Here is a 23,839-nt window from a genome sequence, read left to right as displayed (position 1 = left end):
CTGACAGTATATAATGTCTACAAACATTTTATAATTTTTAAAATAATTATAATTATTATTATTTAATTTGTATTTTTGGACTTTTTGTCCAATTTTTTTTAAAATGGATTTTTTGTTCCCGGACTTGAGAATACCCGAACACCCCCTTTGAATATACGCCACTGCAGAACATATAATATTAAACCTTAACTTAATATGAATATTTTATTTATTCATATATAAAAAATGTATGTATTTACGAATTCTTGATATAAAATGATATGGTTTGATAACTTAGATGACCTACATAACTGAGCAACCAATAAAAATTAAAATAGTTTCTGTCTAAAGAAAGTTCTTACTATAATATGATAGAGGCGTTTTATAATTTTAAATGCGTGGGTACACTTATATTATCTATAGAAAATAGAATAGTTTTAATAATTCACCATAAATCATCATAAATAATCCGTTTGTATATATATATATAAATATAAATATGCAGGGAAAGTGGAGAACTATAATAATAGGCGAGTTGTGAGTAAGTACCACGATTTAAGATAGTATCTTAAATCGTAGTAAGTACTAAGTAGGTTTTCTGCGGACTGAAATTTCTAGTAACAACTATTTTTTTATCCAATAATTTAATAAATTATATTTATTTAATAATAGTATTATCATTTATCATACATTTTTACCAAACAGCTGAGCCCTTTTGCACGCATAGATAATAAATATGATGAGATAATGGAATTGGCAGCATAAAGACGTATTAACGCCATTAACTATAACTATTGTCTATACTCAGATTGCCATTTGGTAATACGGGAATGAGAACAAATTAGTCTCTATTGTGTTTACTGTTGTTGTAAATTGAGTAATAACTTATAAGTTTATTATTTCTATCAATACTCAGTAATCCTTTTGATTGTGTTGCACACTTGTACGATAATACTGAAAATAAGGTCGACATCTACGAAAATGTTAAAAATCGTTGATAGAATAGAAAAACATCATCAATAAAAAATTGAATACTTCCGATATTTATTTAAAAAATTGACTCTATCAATATGACTGTGAGTACTGTTAAAATATGGTATGCGTTTATAATGACATCACATTACATTGATGCATATATTTATATTATTAGTAACTAATTGGTAATTTACATTTGTATTATTTTATGTAGACCGAGATCAATGGAGACTTCAGCATTAATGATAACCATATCAAAGTCCAAGCAGCAAAACCCGGGCAAACGAGTAATGTGAGTACCAGTTAATTATTTAAAATTAATTATAGACTAATTATTATAGATAGTTATGAAAATTAATTAATAGACACCTACTATTATTACTTAAATTATAATTACAATCACCAAAAAACTAAAGAAAAATTTTCATTTATAAGAATAAATATTACCCACTTAAACACAAGTAATTTATGTATGTATAAATATTTATATTTATTATACTTTAAAATTCACATACAATTACAGTTCATAATACTGTTTATTATATAAGATTTCAAATGATCAAAGTGTTGTGAATTAACTCGTTTACAGTTTATGTTCTTTTTTTATAAATATTCAGTATTTTTGTTATAAAACCGTTATAAGATCCAATTATGTAATTATATCAGTTTGGCATTATTTTCAAGATTTCAGTTCATTTATTCATTATGATTACATGCTGATTAATAAGTAGTAGTAGGTACACAAATTAACAGACTGTTTGTGTTAGTTAAAACACAGATAAGCAATTTATTATAGTATGAGTGGGATAAAGGTTAGGTTATTACCTTTGTCTATGTAATATATTGTAGAAGAAAAGATTATAAAACAAATTTTAACAAATCATTTTATCAACTAACAAATTTTAAGTTATAAATTATATTTTTTACTATCTTCTAATTAATAAATTATCATTATTTTTTAACATAATAATAAATCATAAATCATTGATAGAAAAAATACATTTTTCATTGTTATGTACAATTTATTCATATTTTTATTAAAATCATTTGTTACTATCATTTCTAAATACAATTAAAAATGTCTTTATTTATATAAAATATTGACATAATACCTGCTTGTCTTTTCAATTGTTTTTAATATTTTAAAATACTAATTTTTTTTAACATGATTTAGTTAGTAGGTATTCTGGATTGTCAGAAATAAGAAAATTCTATTACCTTTATAATCAAGGGAAAATAGTGGGAAAACTGTTACATATACATAAATGTGAAATATCTATAGACTTCAAGCCTTAATTGAAATTTGAAATTTTAGATTCTGAACGGAGTGATGAATGTATTGATTTTACAATGATGTGTGTTTTATTATTTTTAATTTTGTGTCTGTCATCACGTTATGGAGCAGTAATAATGCTTCGATTTTCAACTTCAGCCCCTATTTGAAAAGGAAAATTCATCTAGTTGGTACTTTGAGGGGTTAAAAGTAAGAAATTTCCAGTAGTTTTAAAAGCTTCGGAAAAAACCCTGAAAATAATAACAGAAAAACGTGAATTTTTACACATAACCACTTTTTGACAAAATCGATATATTGATTTTGGTATAACTCAAAAACAAATCATTGTAAATACTTGAAATTTTCACCAAATGTTTATACTATGATTATCTATTTACGATTAAATTTTCAAAATATTTTGACCTTTATAAAGTTACTTATAGACAATTGAAACTTTCGACTTTTTTAAGTTTTTTTTTCTTAAAATGCCGATAAAAAAAATTTGGCTTTCCAAAAAATCTTTAAAATTTAATACAAGGTTTATTATAAGTTGTACTTATCGTAGTAAAAAAAAATCTAAAATTGTTAGTCACAATTTTTTTATAACCATTTAAAGTACAAAAATTTACAAAATATTTCAAAATCGCGAAAATTTGCAAAGAATTTTAAAGTTCAAAATTCATAACATTTTTGTGATTTATACCTAAGGTTAAAAAACCCAATACAAGGTTATCCATAAGTTTTCCTTCAAGTAACTGTAAAAAAAAATTCCAGCGTCAATATAGAAAAAATATTATGAGCGAATAAAATGAAAATTTTTTTCGAAATCATGTAAAATAATGATATATTACAATTTAAATATAGGTAATAATATAATATATCCTACTAATTATCATTGACTGATAAATTATCTCCGTTCAGAATCGTTTTTCATATACAATGATACCTGTCATTGCATTAAAATTGAACACATCCATTATAGAGAACAGTGACCTACTCTCCATTTCTACTATTTTTTTTATTTATATTGGTCAAATTTTTGGCTTGGTCATAAAACTTCAAAATGTAATAAGTACAAGGTTCTGTAGAATTTGTTTCTTAAATCAATGTTAAATATCAATAAAAAAAAAGCATAATATTTTTTTAAATCATTTGAAGATTAAATTTTGATAAAATGTTTTTATTTTTTTATTTTTGTCAAATGATGTTTATATATTTTTAATCTTCAATCTGTACTCTCTCTCTCTCACACACACACCATAAGGTGCACACACACACACACACACACACACATATATATATATATATATATCATAAATTAAATTACTGATCATTTAATCTGTATGTTTATCAATTATATTAAGGTCACAGAATGAGAAGCTGAGAAATAATCATGTTACTATTAATTAAAAATTAATAGTTTTATTTTTGTTCAAGAATGTATGATACCTAATCATAATTCATCTTGTTTACAAATTTTAAATATTAAAACTCAAAATTATACATTTTATAGAAAACAAGATTAATTTCTAGATTTTGTTCAGATTTAATAACTACAATGTAATATTAATTTCTATTGTTAATCACAAAAGTATTAATAATTAAATTATTTTTATTAGCATAAATTACTTTACTTTGTTAATATTTTGTAGAGATACTTAAATAAATAGCTCTTAATAAAGAGTTGTATACTTGACAAGAGATGTATATAATTTATTAATTGTAAACCCTAATATCTGTTTATGTATTATTGTATTTAGGGTATTCCTGATATCTCACTAGTAATCACATTCAGAATTAAAGTATATTAAATTAGTTTAAAATTATAATAAAAAGAGGTGAGGTATTTGATTTTTTTATTACTTTAAAAAATTAAAAATATTTGATGTATATTTATAGTAATTTGAGTTTAATTATTAGATTGACAATTTTTCACAATACTAAAATGTATTTAATCAGATATTTTTATTTTTGAATTTTGGTTAATAATTATAATTGGTGTTTTTAAAATTTTTTAAATTACTTCTATTAGTTTTATATTTTGTGACATACTACACTTATATATAATACTTTTATATTTATATAGTTATGTATAATATTGGTTGATGGCCAAACCATTTTTCAAAAATTTATTAAAAATATAAAACTATATATTGACATTAAATTATCTAAAAATGACTTAAATATATAAAATATAATTAATTAAATTAAAATATAGGTTACATTGTTTTATAATTCAAATTATATCACTATATAATAATATATCTCATCCAAATTCAATTGCTTTTTAAATAATTTGAAAATTTTATTTTAGGCTTTCTAAAGTTTGACATTGTTCATGACAACTATTTAGCATGTTACTTTAAAAACTATTATTCAACTGACTATGAAATGGTACATTGTTTTACGAGTTACAATAAATATAATCTTATTAGTAGCTAACAAATTTTTATTTATAAAATGGTAAAATTGTACTATATATTTGTATTTTTAATACTTACTTAGGAGATAAAAAAATTCAACAGAAAAATTCTTAAAACCATTAAGTAATTTTGATTTCATGTAGCTCATGTCTACTCTGCATTGACTTTTAACTAATAATTAAAATTCAATATATTTCTTTGGAAAGCATAAAATGAATTAAATTACCATAGTATGAAGTATTTTAAAATTGTAAAAATGCAAAATAAACTTTTTATCATTATATTCTACATTTCATGATTAAATTTCTGTAAGTGAGCAATGGAAAGGGAAAAAACATAAGGTTCTAGACCCTAATAACTTATTTAGTTAATAAAAACTATGTAAACTTAGTAACTATAATACTGGATAAGAATAAATTACAATTATTAATAAATATACCTTTTTAAATTTGAGATGAAATTACATTATTTTAATAGTAAAATATACCTAGTAGAAAAAAAACCTAATACAATATAGCTAAAACTTAAAGGGAGGTGTCGTATATATGTCTATAGCCTATTAATTTAAAATTAAATTTACCTATGACATTACATTTAAATTTTTATTGATTAAAACTGATAGGCCATCAATTAAGTATACATTTTCTATTAATTTTTTATTTTATTTAAACACTTTTTTGGTGAATTCAAAATTTGAATTATGTTAAGTTTTGCTAAAATCATCTAGCCGTGATTTATGTTATACACATATATATCTCTTAATTTTAATCTTTTTTATTGGGTACATATTTATGTATATTATTATTAACTTAAATATTATGTATTCATTATTAGTTTTTCTGCATTGTTCAGTTACATCACACAGTATGTGATTATGATAACAAATAGAAGTAGGAGTATATAAACATTTATTTCATAGAGTACCAAAATATAATCATTATTTAAATTACAACAGTCAAACTATTAACACTACTTCAATTTAACTAAAAGCTTTATGATTGTAATGTTTTAAAAGTATATTTCTTTTTTAATTATAAATTTAGAAAGTAAGTTAAATTGGTTTTCATTGAGTTTTTTAAATATGATTTAAGAATTTATCTATATTTTTTATGAATTAGGATTAATACACAAAATTAAATTATTATATAACTATAATTTATAAAAAAAAATGTATCACTTCACATAATTAAATGTATAATTTTAAATATCCATGCTAAAAATAACTTACTATTAATTTGTATAAATTTTTTTCATTTTTAAACCATTTTTGTAATTGTCTTAGAATACTTTTATAATTATTAAATGCACTCTTATTATGTTTTAGGTAAATTGTGATAAAATGACTATTAAAACTTCTAGAGTTAATGAAGATAAACCACTATTAACTGGTACAGCTACACTCTACAATCAAAATGGGTAAGTTTATATCAATATAGCATAATAAATATATCACAGATAGATTAAAAACTGCACTATTAGTAAGTTAATTATTTTTCAAAAATTGTATTATTTATTTTAAAGGAAATTAATATTCTTTTGATGTAGTCTTACACATATAAACCTTACCATGCAATTAAACATTTTCAATTTTTTACTTTACAGAATAAAGTGTACATATTTAATTTATTATGTATGTAAAAAAAAATAGTAAATAAAGAAATAATTAACTATAATTATTTAAAACTTATACTTGTATTGATATTGCAGAAGTAATTGTCTTTCTCCATCTCCTAGAACATTACCCATTACAAATATTTCTAGTGGTCCAATGAGTGAATCACTGGAAAAAAATGGCACCGATGGTGGTTCAACCTCAGATTATAATCCATTGCTAAACAGACAATTAGAAAATCCAACATCGTAAGTATTTTTAACATTTAGTTTTATATTGTTAATTATTATAATATGTAGTATGAATTTTTTTAATAATATGTCTATTATAATTGACAAACAATATATTCTTTTTAAAAAAGCAATAAAATAATGACTAGATGTTATGATCTAAAATATTTGTTTTAAGTTATTTGTCAAATGCAAGCATTAAATAAAAAAATAATACACAACTTTAAATCACGTGAACTAGGACTTGTAATTCACGTGTTATTTAATCATTTTATAATATTTTTTATTAAGGTTTGATATAAATTACTTATCTTAAAGTGTACAAAGTTTAATTATTTGAATAGGTAGAAAAAATTCCAATAAGTACCTAAAAGTTATCAATAAATATACATCCTGACTATGTATTGTTTATATTCAATGGGTTAATTAAGTTTATATTAATGTATGTGTGCCAATTATTATTTATCAAGGACAATTTATCTTAATTTAAAATCAAGATCACTAAATGTAATATGCATGTTACATATATTTTATATGATAATTTATTTTATCTAAAATTATCAATCAATATATCATTAGTACCAAAAATTATATTTAAGTGCATACATAAATGTATTTTATTGGTTTATTTTGAGTATTAATTGTCTTATTTTTGTTTAGGAATTTTGATACCATGATACATTTATTAAAGGGAAATATTGGTACTGGAATTTTAGCTATGCCCGATGCGTTCAGAAATTCAGGATGGGTTGTAGGTTTAGTATGTACAGCACTTTTAGGAGCTGTCTGCACACATTGTATGCATATATTGGTATGAATATATTAAACTCATTTCAATAATTAATAATATTAAATGTTATTTTTAGCAACAAGTTGATTGTCATTTATGTTTAGGTACGGTGCTCTCATGAGTTGTGTGTCAGAACACAAAGACCATCTCTTTCATTTCCTAAAGTCGCAGAAATGGCTTTTGAATACGGTCCACCTAAATTACAAAAATATTCATCAGCTGCTAGTAAATTTATTAATACTTTTCTAGTTATGACTCAACTGGGTTTTTGTTGTGTGTATTTCTTATTTGTAGCCACTAATTTACAAGAGGTAAGTAATTGAAAAATATTTTAAGAGTCAATTAATTAAAACTATTAAATACTTTTAGGTGATAACTCATTACTTTTTTATTAAATTGTCTGTTCAATCATATTTGCTTATACTACTGGTGCCAATGATACTTTTGAATTGTGTGAAGAGTCTAAAGTACCTGACTCCGGCATCTTTTTTAGCAACTATATTGACTGTGATTGGATTAGGAATAACTTTTTTCTACTTACTTCAAGGACTTCCAAAAACATTAAATGTCAAAGCTTTTTCATCTTGGCAACAGTTACCTCTCTATTTTGGAACTGCAGTATATGCATTTGAGGGCATTGGAATGGTATATATTATAATTTCAACTCTACAAACAAGATACATTTAAGATTTAACATTACAGTGGAACTATATTTTGTGTACATATTTTATGAATAGGTTTTACCATTAGAAAATAACATGAAAAACCCAGAATCTTTTGGTGGAATGACTGGTGTTTTAAATACTGGAATGGTCATTGTAACATGTTTATATACATCAATTGGATTTTTTGGATACTTGCGATATGGAGAAGCTGTTAAATTAGGAAGTATTACATTGAATCTTCCTGCTGAAGATTTGTAAGTAAAACATATTTATTTAAACAGCAGTAAACATAAATTAAAATTATTTTATAGTTTTCAAAAATAAAACTCTTACTATAATTATTATAGTTATTTTCATTTATTATATAAATCATTATTTCAATTTTATTTTATTAGAAAATAATCATTATTATACTTATTTATATCTTAGTAATTTGTTAATTCACATTTCAAAAAATAAATATATTAAAATATAGTGAATGTTTAATAGTAAATCCTTAAAAGCCAATTAAACAATATTTATGTTAACCTAAAGGTTATCTACAATATTTATATAATTTTATGATTTTTAAATATACTAATTGTATCTAAACTTTAAATGTGTAATTTGTAATTTAAAACATATAAAATTGTCTGTTTTTAAAATTTTAAACTTTATGCTTTAATCAATGGTAAACTCATGTAAAAATAGTCAACTTTAAAATGTACAGATTAAAAACACTAAAATATATGAATTAAAAAAAAATTAAAGTTTTAGTTATCTTTTTTTGTACTTTGTCCAATTAGAAATTTAAAGTTTTCTTATTAATTTTACTAATGTTAATAATAGTACCCAGTGACTATTGTCAGTACTTAAACTTATTTAACTTATTAAATTGCAGCTCATACTACTGAAAATATACAATGCATATATAACTAATTTATATGTATATCTTATTATACTAATTATATTATATTGTTTAATGATATTGATAAAATTATTGAACCGTTCAGCATGTTATAATAAGTATTTTAATTAGTATAGAATATTAAATAAAATGCTATTTTTTTGTAGTTTATTAAGATAAGGAAACTTTAGTAAGAAAGATTAAAAATTAGTGATTTTGAAATAGAAATATAATATATGTATACCTAAAAAAAATTGGAATTTTATTAATTGGTTTTAGCAAGTTAATTCAGTGTATGCAAAGTATACATTTCATATTTTTAATTAAAGTTATAATTTATAGTAATATTTTTCCTGTGATCTTAGTTTTTGTCAGTAAGTTAAACTATAGGTTCATTTAGTTTATTTATATAACTATATATTTTTTTATTATTATCTGTATAATCTGAAACTTGGTTAACAAAAATATAAAGGTATTAAACATTTAAATTCTTATTAAGATTATAAATACATTAAAAATATTATATAATCATTAATTTATTTTGAATTTATTAACAAAAATCTTTCAGGTTAGCTCAATCTGTCCGAGCAGCAATGGCATTTTCAATATTCTTGTCTTACGGTCTTCAATTTTATGTTCCAATTGGTATTGTATGGCCTGCTTTAAAAGGATATTTTCACTCACAGTCTAGTCAACGTAATGCTGAATTGAGCATCAGAGTGTTTCTTGTCACACTAACATGTAAATATTATATTTAATTTACTTATACTAGTTATTAGTGATGGGCATAATCAAATGATTTCAATAATCAAATGATTAGTAATTGAGATTAAAATAATCGAAATGTTTTGATCGAAGTATCAAATACTATCAACTAGTAATGGAAAATTGGAAATAAATATAAATATATTTATGTCTCATCTCATGGATATCATTTAAAATAATTTTTATTCAATTTCGATTATATTATACATTTCATTTTTTTTTTTTATTTTAACTTTTACTTAGCAAATTATTATACATAATAAGAAATATTAAAATTATTTTATACAATATATAAATAATAATAGTCTAATAAATTTTAAAAAATCAGTTACTTATAACTATTATTCATTCAATTATATACGTTGTTAGGAATTTTGGACAGGATTCTAAAAATAATGTTTCAAATAAGGTACCTCGAGCATAGAGTAATACTCTATGGTCTCGAGTGATGTGAACTTGAATAGTCGAGTTACTATAATTTGAATAAAAATCATTCGGTTACATAATCAATTATTCTCAACAATCGAGTTACTCGATTATTTTTACTTGACTATGCCCATCATTACTAGTTACATTATATATTTGTGTTCATAATCTACTCTGTCTAACATGACCTGACACAAATCAGTTTTTCTGCACATCCCCAAATGACATTGCCATTGTAGCATAGTGGAACCAGCTTCAATGGCAAGGTATCAAATGGGGATGCACAGAATCAACACGTTCTCTTGCCTAGACAAAGTATATATAGTTTTATTAAAAATATATTATTTACTAATTACTAAAAACATTTTCTTTGTATATTATAGTTGCTTTAGCCGCTGCTATTCCAAACCTGTCAGCAATCATTTCTTTAGTTGGATCATTTAGCAGCTCAGCACTAGCTTTGATCTTTCCACCTATTATCGAAATTATGACATTCTGGGATCATTGCTCTGGTAAAGAGTTTACACTGATGTTTATTAAAGATATTATTATTATTATAATTGGTTTTCTTGGATTTGGTTTTGGATCATATGCTAGTTTATGGAATATCATTGAACCCATAAGCAGTTAATTTAGCATTGGGTATAAAAATGCTTCAAGTATCCACCAGTATTTCAATTATTGATCTTAATAATTTATTGTCTTCCTATATCAATTATAGTTTTAATTTTTTTAATAAGTAGGTAATTGTGTTTATAAAGTATTCAATAGTCAAAAAAAAAATTCATTATTTTGAAATTTTTTTTATTTGAAATGACAATTGCGTAATATTTAATTTTATTTTTATGATAAATTATTTAACATCCAAGTTTGCTGCTACCTGTCAAAAAGTGTATTTTAAATGGTATTAATTATCATCTACTATTATATTTTTAAAACACATTTTAAATGTAAGACTCATGAAAATGTATCAACAATTGAGTATGTAGATACATTTTCAGTTCTTTAAATTGTATATTTGGTTTTTAAATAAACTATTAAGCTATTTTAACTAAACCTTTTACCATAATTAAAATCTCACTTTTTTAACCACCTACGAGTATGTGATTATTAGTTTTAATAGTTATTGTTAAATATTGAGTTTTTTTTAAAACTAGGAAAAAAAATCATAAGGCATACATTCCTATGAAATCAAATATTTATTGCTTAATTATTATACATTTTAATTAATAATATTTTTGAATTTTGTATTATTGTGTTTAAGAATAATAACAATAAAAATATATATGATAAATATTTAATTACAAATACGGTAGATTATCAAAAATAAAGACAAATAGAGCAAATTTTAACATTTAAATATCAAATATTTAGAAGAGATTTTAACTAATGTAATGAATATTTTGAGATTTTACGTTCAAAAAATGGGAGATAACTGTATTCAAATCTACAATAAATTAATGTATATTAAATATAATATGTTTATCTTGTAAAAAAAAATTAACATAATGATAATATTTCATAATATATTAATTTATTTATTGTTATTTTCAATATTCTAGTGTTCAATTCGTTATATTATATATCTTCGTTACTCTGTCCTAAGCTTTAAATGTTTACCATAACATTATTGATATAGCATATAATTTATTTTTAATCACATTTATTATAATATATAATATATAATATACAAATTATACATATACGTTATATAGTTTATATTTAAGGACTTACAAAAATATTATTATCATTAATATATTATTATTAATATTATACACTATGTACAAGACAATTTTGTCTTTCATGTTGATTGTATTATTGGATAATAAGAAAATCATGACAATAAATTTGCAACTAAGATTTATTTTTATTTTGTATTATTGTAAATTAAAAATAATAAATAGCTGTTGGTTGAAAAATAATATAACTTTAGACAATCAATGGCTATTACTTACTAAGATCCAGGTTTTGATGATTGTTGTCTAATTTCTAATACTGAAGAGTTGGAGAATTTGCATTAATAATTTGATTGCATAGATGCAATGACAATATAACATAATATATATAAAAGCGTAAAACGATTAATTTGGGTATCAAATAATAATAATAATCAATAAACAAAACAATTTTTAATATTATGGAGTATATAATAGTAGTTTCTGTGTAGATAAATTCATGGGTACATATATAATTCAAAATCATACAAAGGTTCCAACATTTTTTTTAATAGATACTGAAATTGTATAGTCAATAAACTATATTTACCAGTAAAATGTGGCTACTTTTAAAAATTTCGGGAGAATCCAGCTCCTTGGACCCCCACAGATACGGCCTTGTTAGCGCCATCTTAATTAATTTTATGACATGCGGAGCTATGGATTCACAGAATATTTTTATTCATGCCGAGCTGTGATATTTCCCCTATTTTAACCACTTATTATTTTATGCCTATTTATTTAATGAATTTTGGTAGTTTAACTAAGTTTCCAAGTCACACTAATTAATTTAACCAAAAAATACTCAAAATGTATGCGATTTTATTGACTAAATAAATAATTATTCTAAGATTGTTCTAGAGTGACATTTTCACCTTTATTTATTAAGGGGATATTTAAACGTCATTATAATTTTCACTTTAATTTGTGTATACATTATAACTTATAGCAGAAAAAACGTGAATAAAAATATTATTTATTTAATTACAATTAATATGTCAATGAAATTTATTAATAATTAATAACAAATTTAATTATTATTTAAGTTATAAGTTTATTTAATTATTAATTAATTTAACGTTTAAATTGTCCAAATTAATTACCTATGCTATTTTAAATTGGTATTGAAACGTAATATAATATTTACCGTATTTTATCTGACTTTACAAAATTTAATATTATTTTTCTATATTAAATTAATAAATTTTCGTCTAAACCTGTCATCAAATTTTGTTTGAAATTGTCAGTTTAATGAAACAATATCCAAACTGCTCGTCTTCAAAAAAAAAAAAAAATCTTCAGTCCTTTCAAAAATTAATGTTGAACTAAAAATGAACTAAATTAATTATTTATTTTTAAATAACATTAAGTATGATATTGGCAATTAAAGTATATAACATTTTAAAATACTCATATCAATTTCACATGGTTATTTACAAATTGAATTACAATCTTTAAATAAGTTACATTTACATACATAAAATACAATTTTCATACAATAGAATATTTTTATTTTATATTAAAATTATTTAAAATTTTATGTATTATTTTTTTCAATTTACTTCATTGTCCTTTTCCTCATTTTCTTAATTTTTGTAGGATTCTTAATCTGAAAAATTTCAAATGTTTTGTAAAGTTTATTATTTAAAGAAACAACTCAGTTAGCTAATAAAATATAATCTCTCATGTATAAATGTAAATAATTGTTAAGTTATGCTAATAATTATTTTTATGCCGAAAAATAAAAATAAAGAACATCATACTTTAAAAGGAATTTCAAAATTATTATTCTTTATAACATAGTTCATAGTAACATTTTGAAATAATCTAAAGTTATAATTAACAATTTTAACATATCAAATGATAGTCATTGAAATTAAGTGAAAACTCTTATTCTGTTGATTTTTAGTAATAAAAATATGGGCAGTAACCAGTAAGTATTGCTCTGCTACACAGTAGGTGTCAAATGAGTTACTGTAATGGATGTGTGAAATTTGAATTCAATGATATATTAATATATACAGAAGACGAATTTGAGGGGAGACAGTTTATCAGAATTTATCGCTAAGTAAATTTCATAGTATACTTTTTGATGTTGCTATTTTAGTAATTTAATTTACTGTTAGTACTACGATAAGTTGATTAGATTTTTACCAAAAACATTACATTTAATATATTATTAATGTTTATTTATTAGAAAAACTTTTAAAAGTAAAAACACATTATCAAAATCAGTATAAATATTTAATAGAATAAATAGGTTCATGGTTTAGATAATATTTTCATAAATAATTTGTAATAAAATAATGAACATTTCATTGCTTGCTTAAATATGTAATTTAAACCAAATTTGAGCTTCAAATATCTATAAAAAATAATTATGTTAAAAAATGTTTAGTTACAGTATATTACTCATGAGAAATCTTGTATTAAATTGTCAAGATCTTTAGTCAAAAAACATTTTTTTATTCATAGTTAAAAAAATAAAAAAACATTTAATTTAAATTTTCAACAGTAAATGGCTTAAAATCACTCAAAATATTTTAAAAATTAAACCATGTATAGAATATTATAATATAAAGGGGCCCCTGGATGTATAATGTCATAGTATTTTATAAACACGTCGGCGCCACTGGAGGTGTCTAGATTGACTTGAATCATATGGCGAGTGAGAGGTTCATTAGTTTGGTAATCTATAGGACTGTAGCACACAATGTTATAGAGAACGGGACAGCGTTATGATGGGTCATGCAGAAAAACAAAAATTCTGAAGCGAACATGTTGAAGGAAAGAAGGAGAATCAATTTTAGGCAAGACAGCCAGAGATAGGAAATTAAAGTGTAGGAATACTAGGTCACAGTCATGAGGCTGAAGGATGATATTTAATTTGAACCTAATAAAGCTATGAAATTGATGCTGGATACATTCAATTTGTTGGCAGTATATCATTAAATGAGGATTCTATACCAAAAAACCATACTTAAGAATGGATCTGATAAGTGTACAGTATAACACCTTCAAACACCTTGACAGTTTAAAATCTTTAGCAAATCTCTTTATAAAACCTAATACCTTATTTAACCTGCATGTAATGAGCTTTAGGAAACAGTAAAGGAACAGGAATGAAACCAAAATCATAAAAACCAATGTAAACAGAGATGAGGATGGTCAGGTTAATTGAACAGAAGAATAAAAAAGGGAAACAGCATCTAGTGAAGGTAATTGATTTACATTTATCAGTATTAAGAGATAACCCAATATTTTCTGCACATTTAATAAATCTGTCTAAGTCCTCCTACTCCTCATGTAAGTCTATGAAATCACTCTGGGCATCAGTTTTAAGAAAAATCTTTTTATTGTCAGCAAAACACACAAACTTTCAGTATTGAAGGATACTATTCATGAATAATAAAAATAAGATTGGAGACAAATGTTCACCTTGAGCCAAAAATTATACCCCATTGAGGCCTATTTAGTAAATAAGAACGTATCTAGTCTAGCAGAGAGTAACATTTAAAGCAACAATTAAACAAGGTATATTACCACTTGAAAAACTTCAGATTTTCTTTGATTTACTGTGTTGTTTCTCTTTTCAAGATTTTTTTTTCATTAATCAAAGATCTAGACATCTCACAAGTTTTCTTAATATTATCTATTAGTTTTTGATTTTTTCTTAAGATTTGAAAGACAATTTTAATCCCTTTGTTTTGACTTTTGTTGAATAAAAATACATCCAATGCTGTTAATACCTAAATCAAAATCATATTACAGATATAGTGATATTATGATAAAGTTTGTAAACCTACTGCTCAGTTTAAAGAGTTTTTCAAAATTGTCCACATTGAGGTATACCACATACTAGTAAGTGCTTCTTTCACTTACATTATGAATAAATCATAATATAAAGTATTACATTTTAATAGATTATTAATATTGACTGACTTAAATTGTAAAAATCATCATGATGAATTCCTTCAGTTTCACTACTATTTATCTGGCTTTTGTTATACTGCAGAACAAAATATAAGCATAGTTACTCTACAACTTTTATTCTTTGGGGTAATTATTTTTTCAAAATTTTTGGTGAATTAAGTACATAATTTTTAATATATTAATATATTTTTGTTTGAAGATAATTATCCAATATTTTTATTGAACTTGTCCTGTATTAAAATAAATTATTATACTGTCCGTAACTTTTTACCACCAAAATTCGATATACTTAAAAAAATGATTCCAAAAACAGCTAAACTTAATAAAAACTTTACATTTGACTTATTTACAGGCAAGCCATATATCAGCCCACACCAAAAACTTGCCGAATTGAAAAATGTAATTTTAAAATATATGAATTTACAGATTTAGGAAATAATCAATTTTCTGAAAATTGAATTTGAATCGTAGACTTGTAAAAACTAAAAAATAATAATATAACATTTTGCATAAGTAAATAAGTAACAACAAAATCCAGAATTGTACATTTTGCAAAGTGTAAAGAGATTTTTTTACACATTGTGAAGTGTATAATTTTATTACACTAAGTAGATAGAGAATATAAGTTACATCATACAATTTGCAATGTGTACAAAAAATATTATGCAAATTACTAAATATAAAAATATATTATTTTAGAAATTACTTTAATTCACTTTAACCACAACTATACAGTTTTTACATAAAAAATTAAAACTAAAAATATTTTATTAAATTATAAATTAACAAAATCGACTATAAATTCACATAGTAAGTTAAATATGTCAAAACGTAAGATTTATAAATTATTAATATTATAAAATTATATATTTTATTATGTTAAAATATTAATAAACACCTAGAAATTGTTTATTTTATAAAACTACATATTCTCAAATATATATAAATTTACCTAGTTTATTGAATATGTCAACGAGGAAAAGTTATTTATTATAATATTGATGATATGTTTTTACAAATACATTTATAAATTACAGAGTTTTCCCAAAAAATGTTACATAATATCGCATACAAATAAGTGTTGGTACTTACATTCTATAGTATTATTAATTATTTTGATAATCAAGAAATATTACAGTTAGAGTTGCATAATATATTTGTCTTTTTAGTTTTTACGTATACAACATTTTCATCAAATTTCAAATTTCAATTTCTTTATATTTATAGCACTTTTGTTATCAGTAGATAATTGGTATATTGTTTATATTTAGAACATGCATCCCATCACAAGCCGAATAATAGATTAAAATCAAACAGTAATTGTTTGATACCAGAGGGGTAGTATCTATTTTTTTTTAAACTGGTAAAATTGAAAACCTTCACTCCATTTATTTGATTTATTGTCAGCTATCCATACCCTTAAAACATTTTAAATGTATATTGTTTAATAATATAATAACACAATAAAATATGTAATTTTATGATAGTGATAAATAAAACTTTCATGTGCATTATATTTTAATAAACTATTTGAATTTATATTTAATATTTATAATTATAAAATATTCCTAGATACTTTTTTTTTTATTGATAAGTGAAAAACTGAATGATTGTGGTAAAAATATGATTTGTATAATATTATTTTACATTTTGTGATTTGTATGGCAATTGTTTTATATACAGAAATTTGTATAACATAATTTGTACAATCTATCTATTTAGTATACCAAAATTAATAGTTTGTGATGTATACAAAAATCACTGTATATATTCCAATATGTACAATTTCAGACTTTGTATGTAACATATGCAAACTAAAATTATTATATTTAAATAAAATTATTCAAAATACAGTTTAGAAATTTTCCACTGTACTTGTTTTATTTACTTTTATGAGCTCTTGCTTATGAAATGTTCAAATATTATATATTAAGATCCAAACAAAATTTTGTTGAGTTAAAATGGCATTCATATTTTCATTACTCAGGTAAATACACCTTTCGTATATGAAAATTAACAATATACTCCAAGTTATCCCTTTGTACGCTAATAGCAAAGGGATCTGTAGGATGGAATGTAAATGCAACCAGTCTTCTACGATCTTGCGTTGGCCTGTTTCTAGATACACTGGTATACAGACAAAAGCTTAGTGTTCCTGATTCCCTTGAATAGAACCTTGTTAATACACAAACAAATAAATATTCAATTTAAGTGTACTATAACATAGGAGAAAAAAAGGGAAAATTATTTAATCTTACCTTATTGGATATTCACCAACAACTTTCGGTCTTTCCATTGGTGACACCCACTTTTCATCATAACTATATAGGGAAGTATCTAAATATGGGGAGCTGGAAAATGATTGTGCTGCGATCGGTAACTGTCCCAATATTCGTTTATTAGCCTCCATTATACCACCAAATCTAGCATTTAGCATTGTATTTTTAAATTTTTCATGGGATTCCCTAAAATGCAACACTTTTATTTATATAAAGTAAATAATATTTACTTAATGTATATATTTAATAATATATTATATTGTTGAATAATAAATTAATTTACCGTGAATATATATTATTTGATGGTGAACAAGGCATAAATCCATCAGGGTTTAAATAGGGATTACGAAAAGTATCACAAAAATATTCATATCCATGTAATAAATCGCTAGATGTATTTTCATAAACATTTAATACCTAGAAACAAAAATACAAATAAATAATCATTACAATTAGTATTCGAAAAATAATTTGTTATGATAAAATATGTCAGGGCAGGGGTGGAGTTGCACACCATGCATTCCAATATTGCTTGGTGGCTTATGTTGCTAAAATAAAGAATGGACTGTCATTTAATTCTAGAAATATTATTATCTTTTAAAATGATAGTAAAAAACTAACTAACTAACTTAATCTTTATTATTTTAAGCACTACCATGTCATAAAAAGAACTGAACCAAATCATATAATGAATTTCCATTTAGAGACCACTGCTGGAACTAATTATGAACACAACATATCAGAATTCAGAATCGATTGAAACCTATTACAGGCACTATATACTATTTAATATCCAATTATTGACACAATTACCTATAAAAAAATTTTAGTTTAGGTTTTCCAAATAAAATCTTTAGATAGCTAAAGCCATTGACAAGTTTGTAAACATTGATTATAAAAATAATGTGAGCAATTCATAATTGTAACACACCAAGATTTGAACTCCAGATATGCCACTGTATAATGATAATTAGATGTCTGGTTTTGTGGTTGATTGAAAAAATTTAAACAATTTAATACAATAAACTTTGTATAGTATTAATAGAGAATAATAAGTGATTATTTTATTAAAAAATAGTTTTTTATTAGTACATATTATTTGTTTATCTAATCATTTATATCATTTTCACATGGCTAATAAAGATGCGAAAGATTATGTTATTTTCTATTCATCAAATTTAATGCTAACCTAGACTCAAATCTGTTATCTTTTCTTCTTCTTTCATGTCAGGCAAAGCATAGTTCCATAATATTAGAGTTGCTTTGTCAATCACCAATTAAAGGCCATTTTTGTCACAATTTGAGGATATTGTAGAAGTTGTATCATTGTTCAAATTTCATTGTATTTGCAGTTAGAATATCTATTGAATCAAATGATATAATTTTTATTTTCATATTATACTGTTAACTACCTAATATATTACTATTATTTTCTAATTAAAATATTATAGTAGTTGATACTAATAAAAATATACAATGATCAAATCAAATATATAATGTTAAGAATTGTTTCAATCATACATTTAAAATATCTATATTGATGTAAGGGTAAAATTGAAAAATATGGACAAAAACACTATAAGTATCTTAAAATATAATTTTGCTGGTAAGAATTTAAGGGACATTCCACTCCTAATACAGTAAGCATAATACTTCGACATTATAAATTAGTTTAAGTCTTATATTTAATTTGTATATTTTTATCTCAAAATTAAATACTAATATTTTATACTTATATTACTGATTAAGTATACTTAATCTATGTTTATACAATGTTTGGAATTAAGTTCAAGACAATTATAAGGTAATATATAAGGTTATAAATTAGATCTTTAGTTGCCCAACTTAATTTACCGTAGCCGTAGTCATATTGTAAATCATAAAAAATGATGCTTGAGTACTTGGTTCCTGAATTTTAGCTGTGACCACATCTTCTGATGCATATCTGATAAGCATATTATCTACATCTAATAATTGCATTTTCCACATTCGTAATGACATAAACTGCAAAACATTAATTATTAATGATTTTGATATTATCTTAGTTGTTGTTTGGCTTACTTGATCATAAAATTGATAAAATCTCCTAAGAGGATATTGTGTTCCAGCTCGCTCAGATTCACGTTCGGCTTTTTTATATAAAAACACCATTAGCTTGTTTTTTAGTCCATTGATAAAAGTTTCATTATGAGCTTTATAATCTTCTGCAATCATATCTGTGTGAACTGATGAAATGTACGCAAAATCGTTTTCGAAACAAAATCGACCAATTTTTCTCAACAAACAAAAACGGTTTTGGGTAAGGTTATAAACATGAATTATTTGATGTTGAACAGATAAAACAGCAAGTACATTTTTTAATAGGTAAACACCTTGGTTATGTGATAAAGATATTTTATCAGCCTTAAAATGTAAACGGTGACTAACGGCTCCTCTTTTTATGTTAATTAAATGTATGGTATAATTTTCTAAAGGCAATAATAGATTAGGACTCACAGATTCATTATTAGTGAAAATATCATCATAATCAAGAATAACATTATGAGCAATGGGTCCAACAGAACCCAAAACAGCATAGGAACTATTTTCTGTGAATAAACTACATTCTCTATTTAACTGTTCTCCTTCTGCTGCTACTAATATCCGGAACTTCAGTTGAAAAAGACTTTCAAATATTCGCTTACGGACAACATCGCCATCATTTTTTTGACCAATACAATTTCCTTCATAATTCTTCAGCAACTTAGCTGCCATTGAACATCCTAAATAAGCATACACCTCAATATACAATTGGTCTTGAGAAAAAGCTATGAAATGGCGGCCATCAGGAGTAAATTTTCTTAGGAAACATGGAGGCTTCTCGACATTAATAACTGTACAATTGGGATACAGGACTTGGTATGTAGTTTTGACACAATTCATACGTGTTTTATTGCCATTTATTTCCCGATCATACAAAGCACGAAGTATAGTATTACGAGTCACTTTTTTTTGATTAATAATCTCATTTTCTGTGTTCATTTTATTTAATCAATGCGAACTTAAGTATTTTCAACATAGCTTAAAACATTATGTTTAATTATGAATTTTGTTAAGTACACTGAATGAAAAATATCGAATATACAGTATGTAACAATAATCCATAGTAAATATTGTTGAATCAAAACATTTATACAATTGGAAAACAAATTGTAATTATAATTAATATTGTAAGAAAGGATTAACACAAATTATTAATTTTATAATAACAAGTAAGTAAATTGTAAAAGTACTAAATTACTAAAAGTACTAAGACAGCAAATCTAATAATTAATTAATTATTAATTTGATAAAAAATCAAAAAGTAAGAAAATGTGTGATACCTACCTATACATATTATATAAACACTACTATAGAACATTTACGACACTAACTTGTCTTATTAGACATATATATATATATTATCACAGTCCTTATCACACTTTGGGAGAACTAGTAGGTACTAGGTTCCCCATTATTTAATATCAATATAAATATTATATGATTTTGTGTTTTCCGGTTGCACTGAATTCGTGAACCCCAAATAAGACCACAGCACTTTACTATTTTAGTTTTTTTATAGTTCAACACACGATGCAGAGAAGAGAAGGTGATAACACTTCATGAAAAAAGCGGCACGTTTTTTGACGGCACAAATTTAGTTAACATAAATACCGCCAGACACCGCCACATTACTCAAAGGCCGGTCACATTTACTATTTTAATGCATTGAATATAGACTTTATAATAAAATATGAAATTTAATAATAATTAATAATATTTAATATTATTGTTTAAATTTCATAATTTATATGAAATATGATTATACCATACTAGCAAGTTGAAAAGAAAAATGTTATATATAGGCACCAATTCATTAAAATAAATAAATTGACTTCCAAACTCCAGTCATAACAAACAGTATTTAAAATAAAAATCATCTCCCAACATTGTTCCAAATTTATTAGATTTAATGTAAGAACTATAACTGTCCATTTAAACGTTTGTTATTGACTATTGAGTTATTGAACAATAATTTATATTTTTTTCAAAAGTTTAATAAGTAAATTCACTTTTGGCACTTTTGGCATTCAAAAATGCCAAATAAATGTTTTGTATCAGGCTGTAAATTAAGATATCCTAGTGGAAGTGAAGGAAAAATTATAACATTGTTTCAAGCTCCAAAGGTACAAAGACCACAATAGGCACAAAAAAATTATATGATTATTTTTAAATTTAAAGTAGATAATTAATAAATAGTTCCACAATAATATATTATTATATGGTACTAATAATTTATACTAAGATAAATTATTTGTGCATACAATCATTTTAAGTAATTTTTAAGATACTAATATTATTACTTTAAATATTATAATTTAAAATAAAAATTATTAATAATATTATATTATAGTATTAATTATATAATATTTCTATAACTTTTAGCTTAATTTAAGATAAACACTCCAGCCAAGGACTCAGATTCCAACGCTCAGTTTAAGACCAAACACACGGAAGCCACAAAAATTCAATTATCACACACGAAGAATAATATCGCCGACACTATATCAACTTTTATTTCAAATTTAAACTCATTAATTGGTCCCCTTATCTCCCTCCTCACGTCAGTCGTAAACGCATTTAAAGCTAATAGCAGTATTCCATAATCTTATCTCTTTTCTTTTTATCATTATATTTATAAATATTCTCATTAACTCTATTCAAAAACGTCAAATTGTATTCCTAATAACAATCTCAATTATTTTACCAAAATATTAATTATTTATTATTAATATTACTTATGTTATAAATATGTTACTTATAAATTTTAAAATTGTCAAAATACTTGTAATAACACCCAGTGTGTTGAACCACTTTAAGTTATAATAAATGAAAAAAAAAATAAAGATTAACACTTAATTGATTAAATTTTTTTTGCATTTATTAATTATAGTTACTATAAATAATAAATAACTATTATTTACCTACATGTTAATTAAATTTTAAACTTGAAAAAATGTATAATATACTTATTTTTCTTTAATATAATATTCCTATTACATATTTAAGTTTAAGTTTTATGTTTTTAATTTTTATCAATTGATTGGGATATAGTTATAATTTTAATTAAATAACACACTTGTTTATGTTGGTAATAAATCTAGTTTATTTTTTATATTTGGATAATTTGTAAAAAATACTACCCAAATCAGGATATAATTTATAAGTCACTTAGTCACAACACTCATAATTACACGAATAATAAACATTTACTTTAAAATGTTATATATACATGAACATTGTACACAATTGAGACAAATGAAACATTTAAAATTTAAATTATAAACAAATATATTATAAGTATATAGGTAAAACTTAAAAATACTCAAAGTATAATAATATTTTATACTTAATGCCGAATGCACTTTGCGTGCAATAAAGGAAATTCAACTAGACAAAAAAAATTATCAGAAGAGTCAAAGTTGTAACTACTTATTTAATATTATATGATAATTACTTACTTTTATGTATATTAGTATATTATTTTTTATATTATACATTATTGTAATATTGTAATATTATTTTAGAAATACTTAAATATTTATTATATGAGGTACCTATTAATATAAAGTATAAGTATTGAATCAAAAGTAAATATAATAAAGTAAGAATATATATAAATATACTTACTACAAATAAAAATTATATAAATATGCATAGTCACACGGGTATTTTTCATTTCAAATACAAAATTTATTTATTTATTCATTAAGATTTAATGCATAATTGCATAGTAGCTATTATTATATTGCTATTATTGAATAATTATTCAAACCAGCCTCCGAAGCTTGTGCGCTCCCTGTGAATAT

At 23.3% G+C, this 23,839-nt stretch overlaps 2 protein-coding genes across 5 annotated transcripts; one reads left to right on the top strand and one right to left on the bottom strand.

Annotated features, from left to right (window-relative positions):
• Positions 1 to 742: 742 nt before the first annotated feature.
• Positions 743 to 11,133, top strand: LOC113551380 (proton-coupled amino acid transporter-like protein CG1139). Of its 3 annotated transcripts, none has more exons than XM_026953594.1 (10): positions 743 to 1,075; positions 1,169 to 1,246; positions 5,975 to 6,066; positions 6,358 to 6,510; positions 7,153 to 7,303; positions 7,387 to 7,593; positions 7,652 to 7,927; positions 8,020 to 8,201; positions 9,402 to 9,574; positions 10,408 to 11,133. In XM_026953594.1, the coding sequence occupies exons 1-10, from the start codon at positions 1,073 to 1,075 to the stop codon at positions 10,653 to 10,655; spliced, it is 1,563 nt and encodes a 520-aa protein (XP_026809395.1). In that variant the 5' UTR covers positions 743 to 1,072; the 3' UTR covers positions 10,656 to 11,133. The 3 variants fall into 3 exon arrangements, with proteins under 3 accessions (XP_026809395.1, XP_026809394.1, XP_026809396.1); XM_026953593.1 differs by having other exon boundaries at positions 743 to 1,055; positions 10,408 to 11,132; XM_026953595.1 differs by lacking the exons at positions 743 to 1,075; positions 1,169 to 1,246 and adding an exon at positions 5,588 to 5,696 and having other exon boundaries at positions 10,408 to 11,132.
• A 2,155-nt stretch (positions 11,134 to 13,288) lies between these two features.
• LOC113554080 (DET1 homolog) lies at positions 13,289 to 21,111 on the bottom strand. Of its 2 annotated transcripts, XM_026957763.1 has the most exons (8): positions 20,013 to 21,111; positions 19,806 to 19,955; positions 18,235 to 18,368; positions 17,931 to 18,137; positions 17,561 to 17,847; positions 15,546 to 15,748; positions 15,283 to 15,488; positions 13,289 to 13,348 (listed from the first exon to the last, which is right to left on the bottom strand). In XM_026957763.1, exons 1-5 carry the CDS (start codon positions 20,970 to 20,972, stop codon positions 17,652 to 17,654), a joined length of 1,647 nt encoding a protein of 548 aa, XP_026813564.1. In that variant the 5' UTR covers positions 20,973 to 21,111; the 3' UTR covers positions 13,289 to 13,348; positions 15,283 to 15,488; positions 15,546 to 15,748; positions 17,561 to 17,651. The 2 variants fall into 2 exon arrangements, with proteins under 2 accessions (XP_026813564.1, XP_026813563.1); XM_026957762.1 differs by lacking the exon at positions 15,546 to 15,748.
• Positions 21,112 to 23,839: the final 2,728 nt, after the last annotated feature.

Source organism: Rhopalosiphum maidis, chromosome 2 (assembly GCF_003676215.2).
Source record: "Rhopalosiphum maidis isolate BTI-1 chromosome 2, ASM367621v3, whole genome shotgun sequence".
Taxonomy (NCBI): Eukaryota; Metazoa; Arthropoda; class Insecta; order Hemiptera; family Aphididae; genus Rhopalosiphum; species Rhopalosiphum maidis.
The sequence above is the reverse complement of the archived record's forward strand: the minus strand, read 5'-3'. Positions and strand labels throughout refer to the sequence as shown.

Excerpts from the sequence above, each read along its gene's own strand:
- LOC113551380 (XM_026953593.1), top strand. Across the intron at positions 1,247-5,974 it reads AACCCGGGCAAACGAGTAAT|GTAAATTGTGATAAAATGAC; the intron begins GTGAGTACCAGT and ends ATTATGTTTTAG. Across the intron at positions 9,575-10,407 it reads GTTTCTTGTCACACTAACAT|TTGCTTTAGCCGCTGCTATT; the intron begins GTAAATATTATA and ends TGTATATTATAG.
- LOC113554080 (XM_026957763.1), bottom strand. The coding sequence starts at position 20,972 with ATGAACACAGAAAATGAGATTATTAATCAAAAAAAAGTGACTCGTAAT. Across the intron at positions 19,956-20,012 it reads TTTATCAATTTTATGATCAA|TTTATGTCATTACGAATGTG; the intron begins GTAAGCCAAACA and ends AATGTTTTGCAG. Across the intron at positions 17,848-17,930 it reads GTTGGTGAATATCCAATAAG|GTTCTATTCAAGGGAATCAG; the intron begins GTAAGATTAAAT and ends TGTATTAACAAG.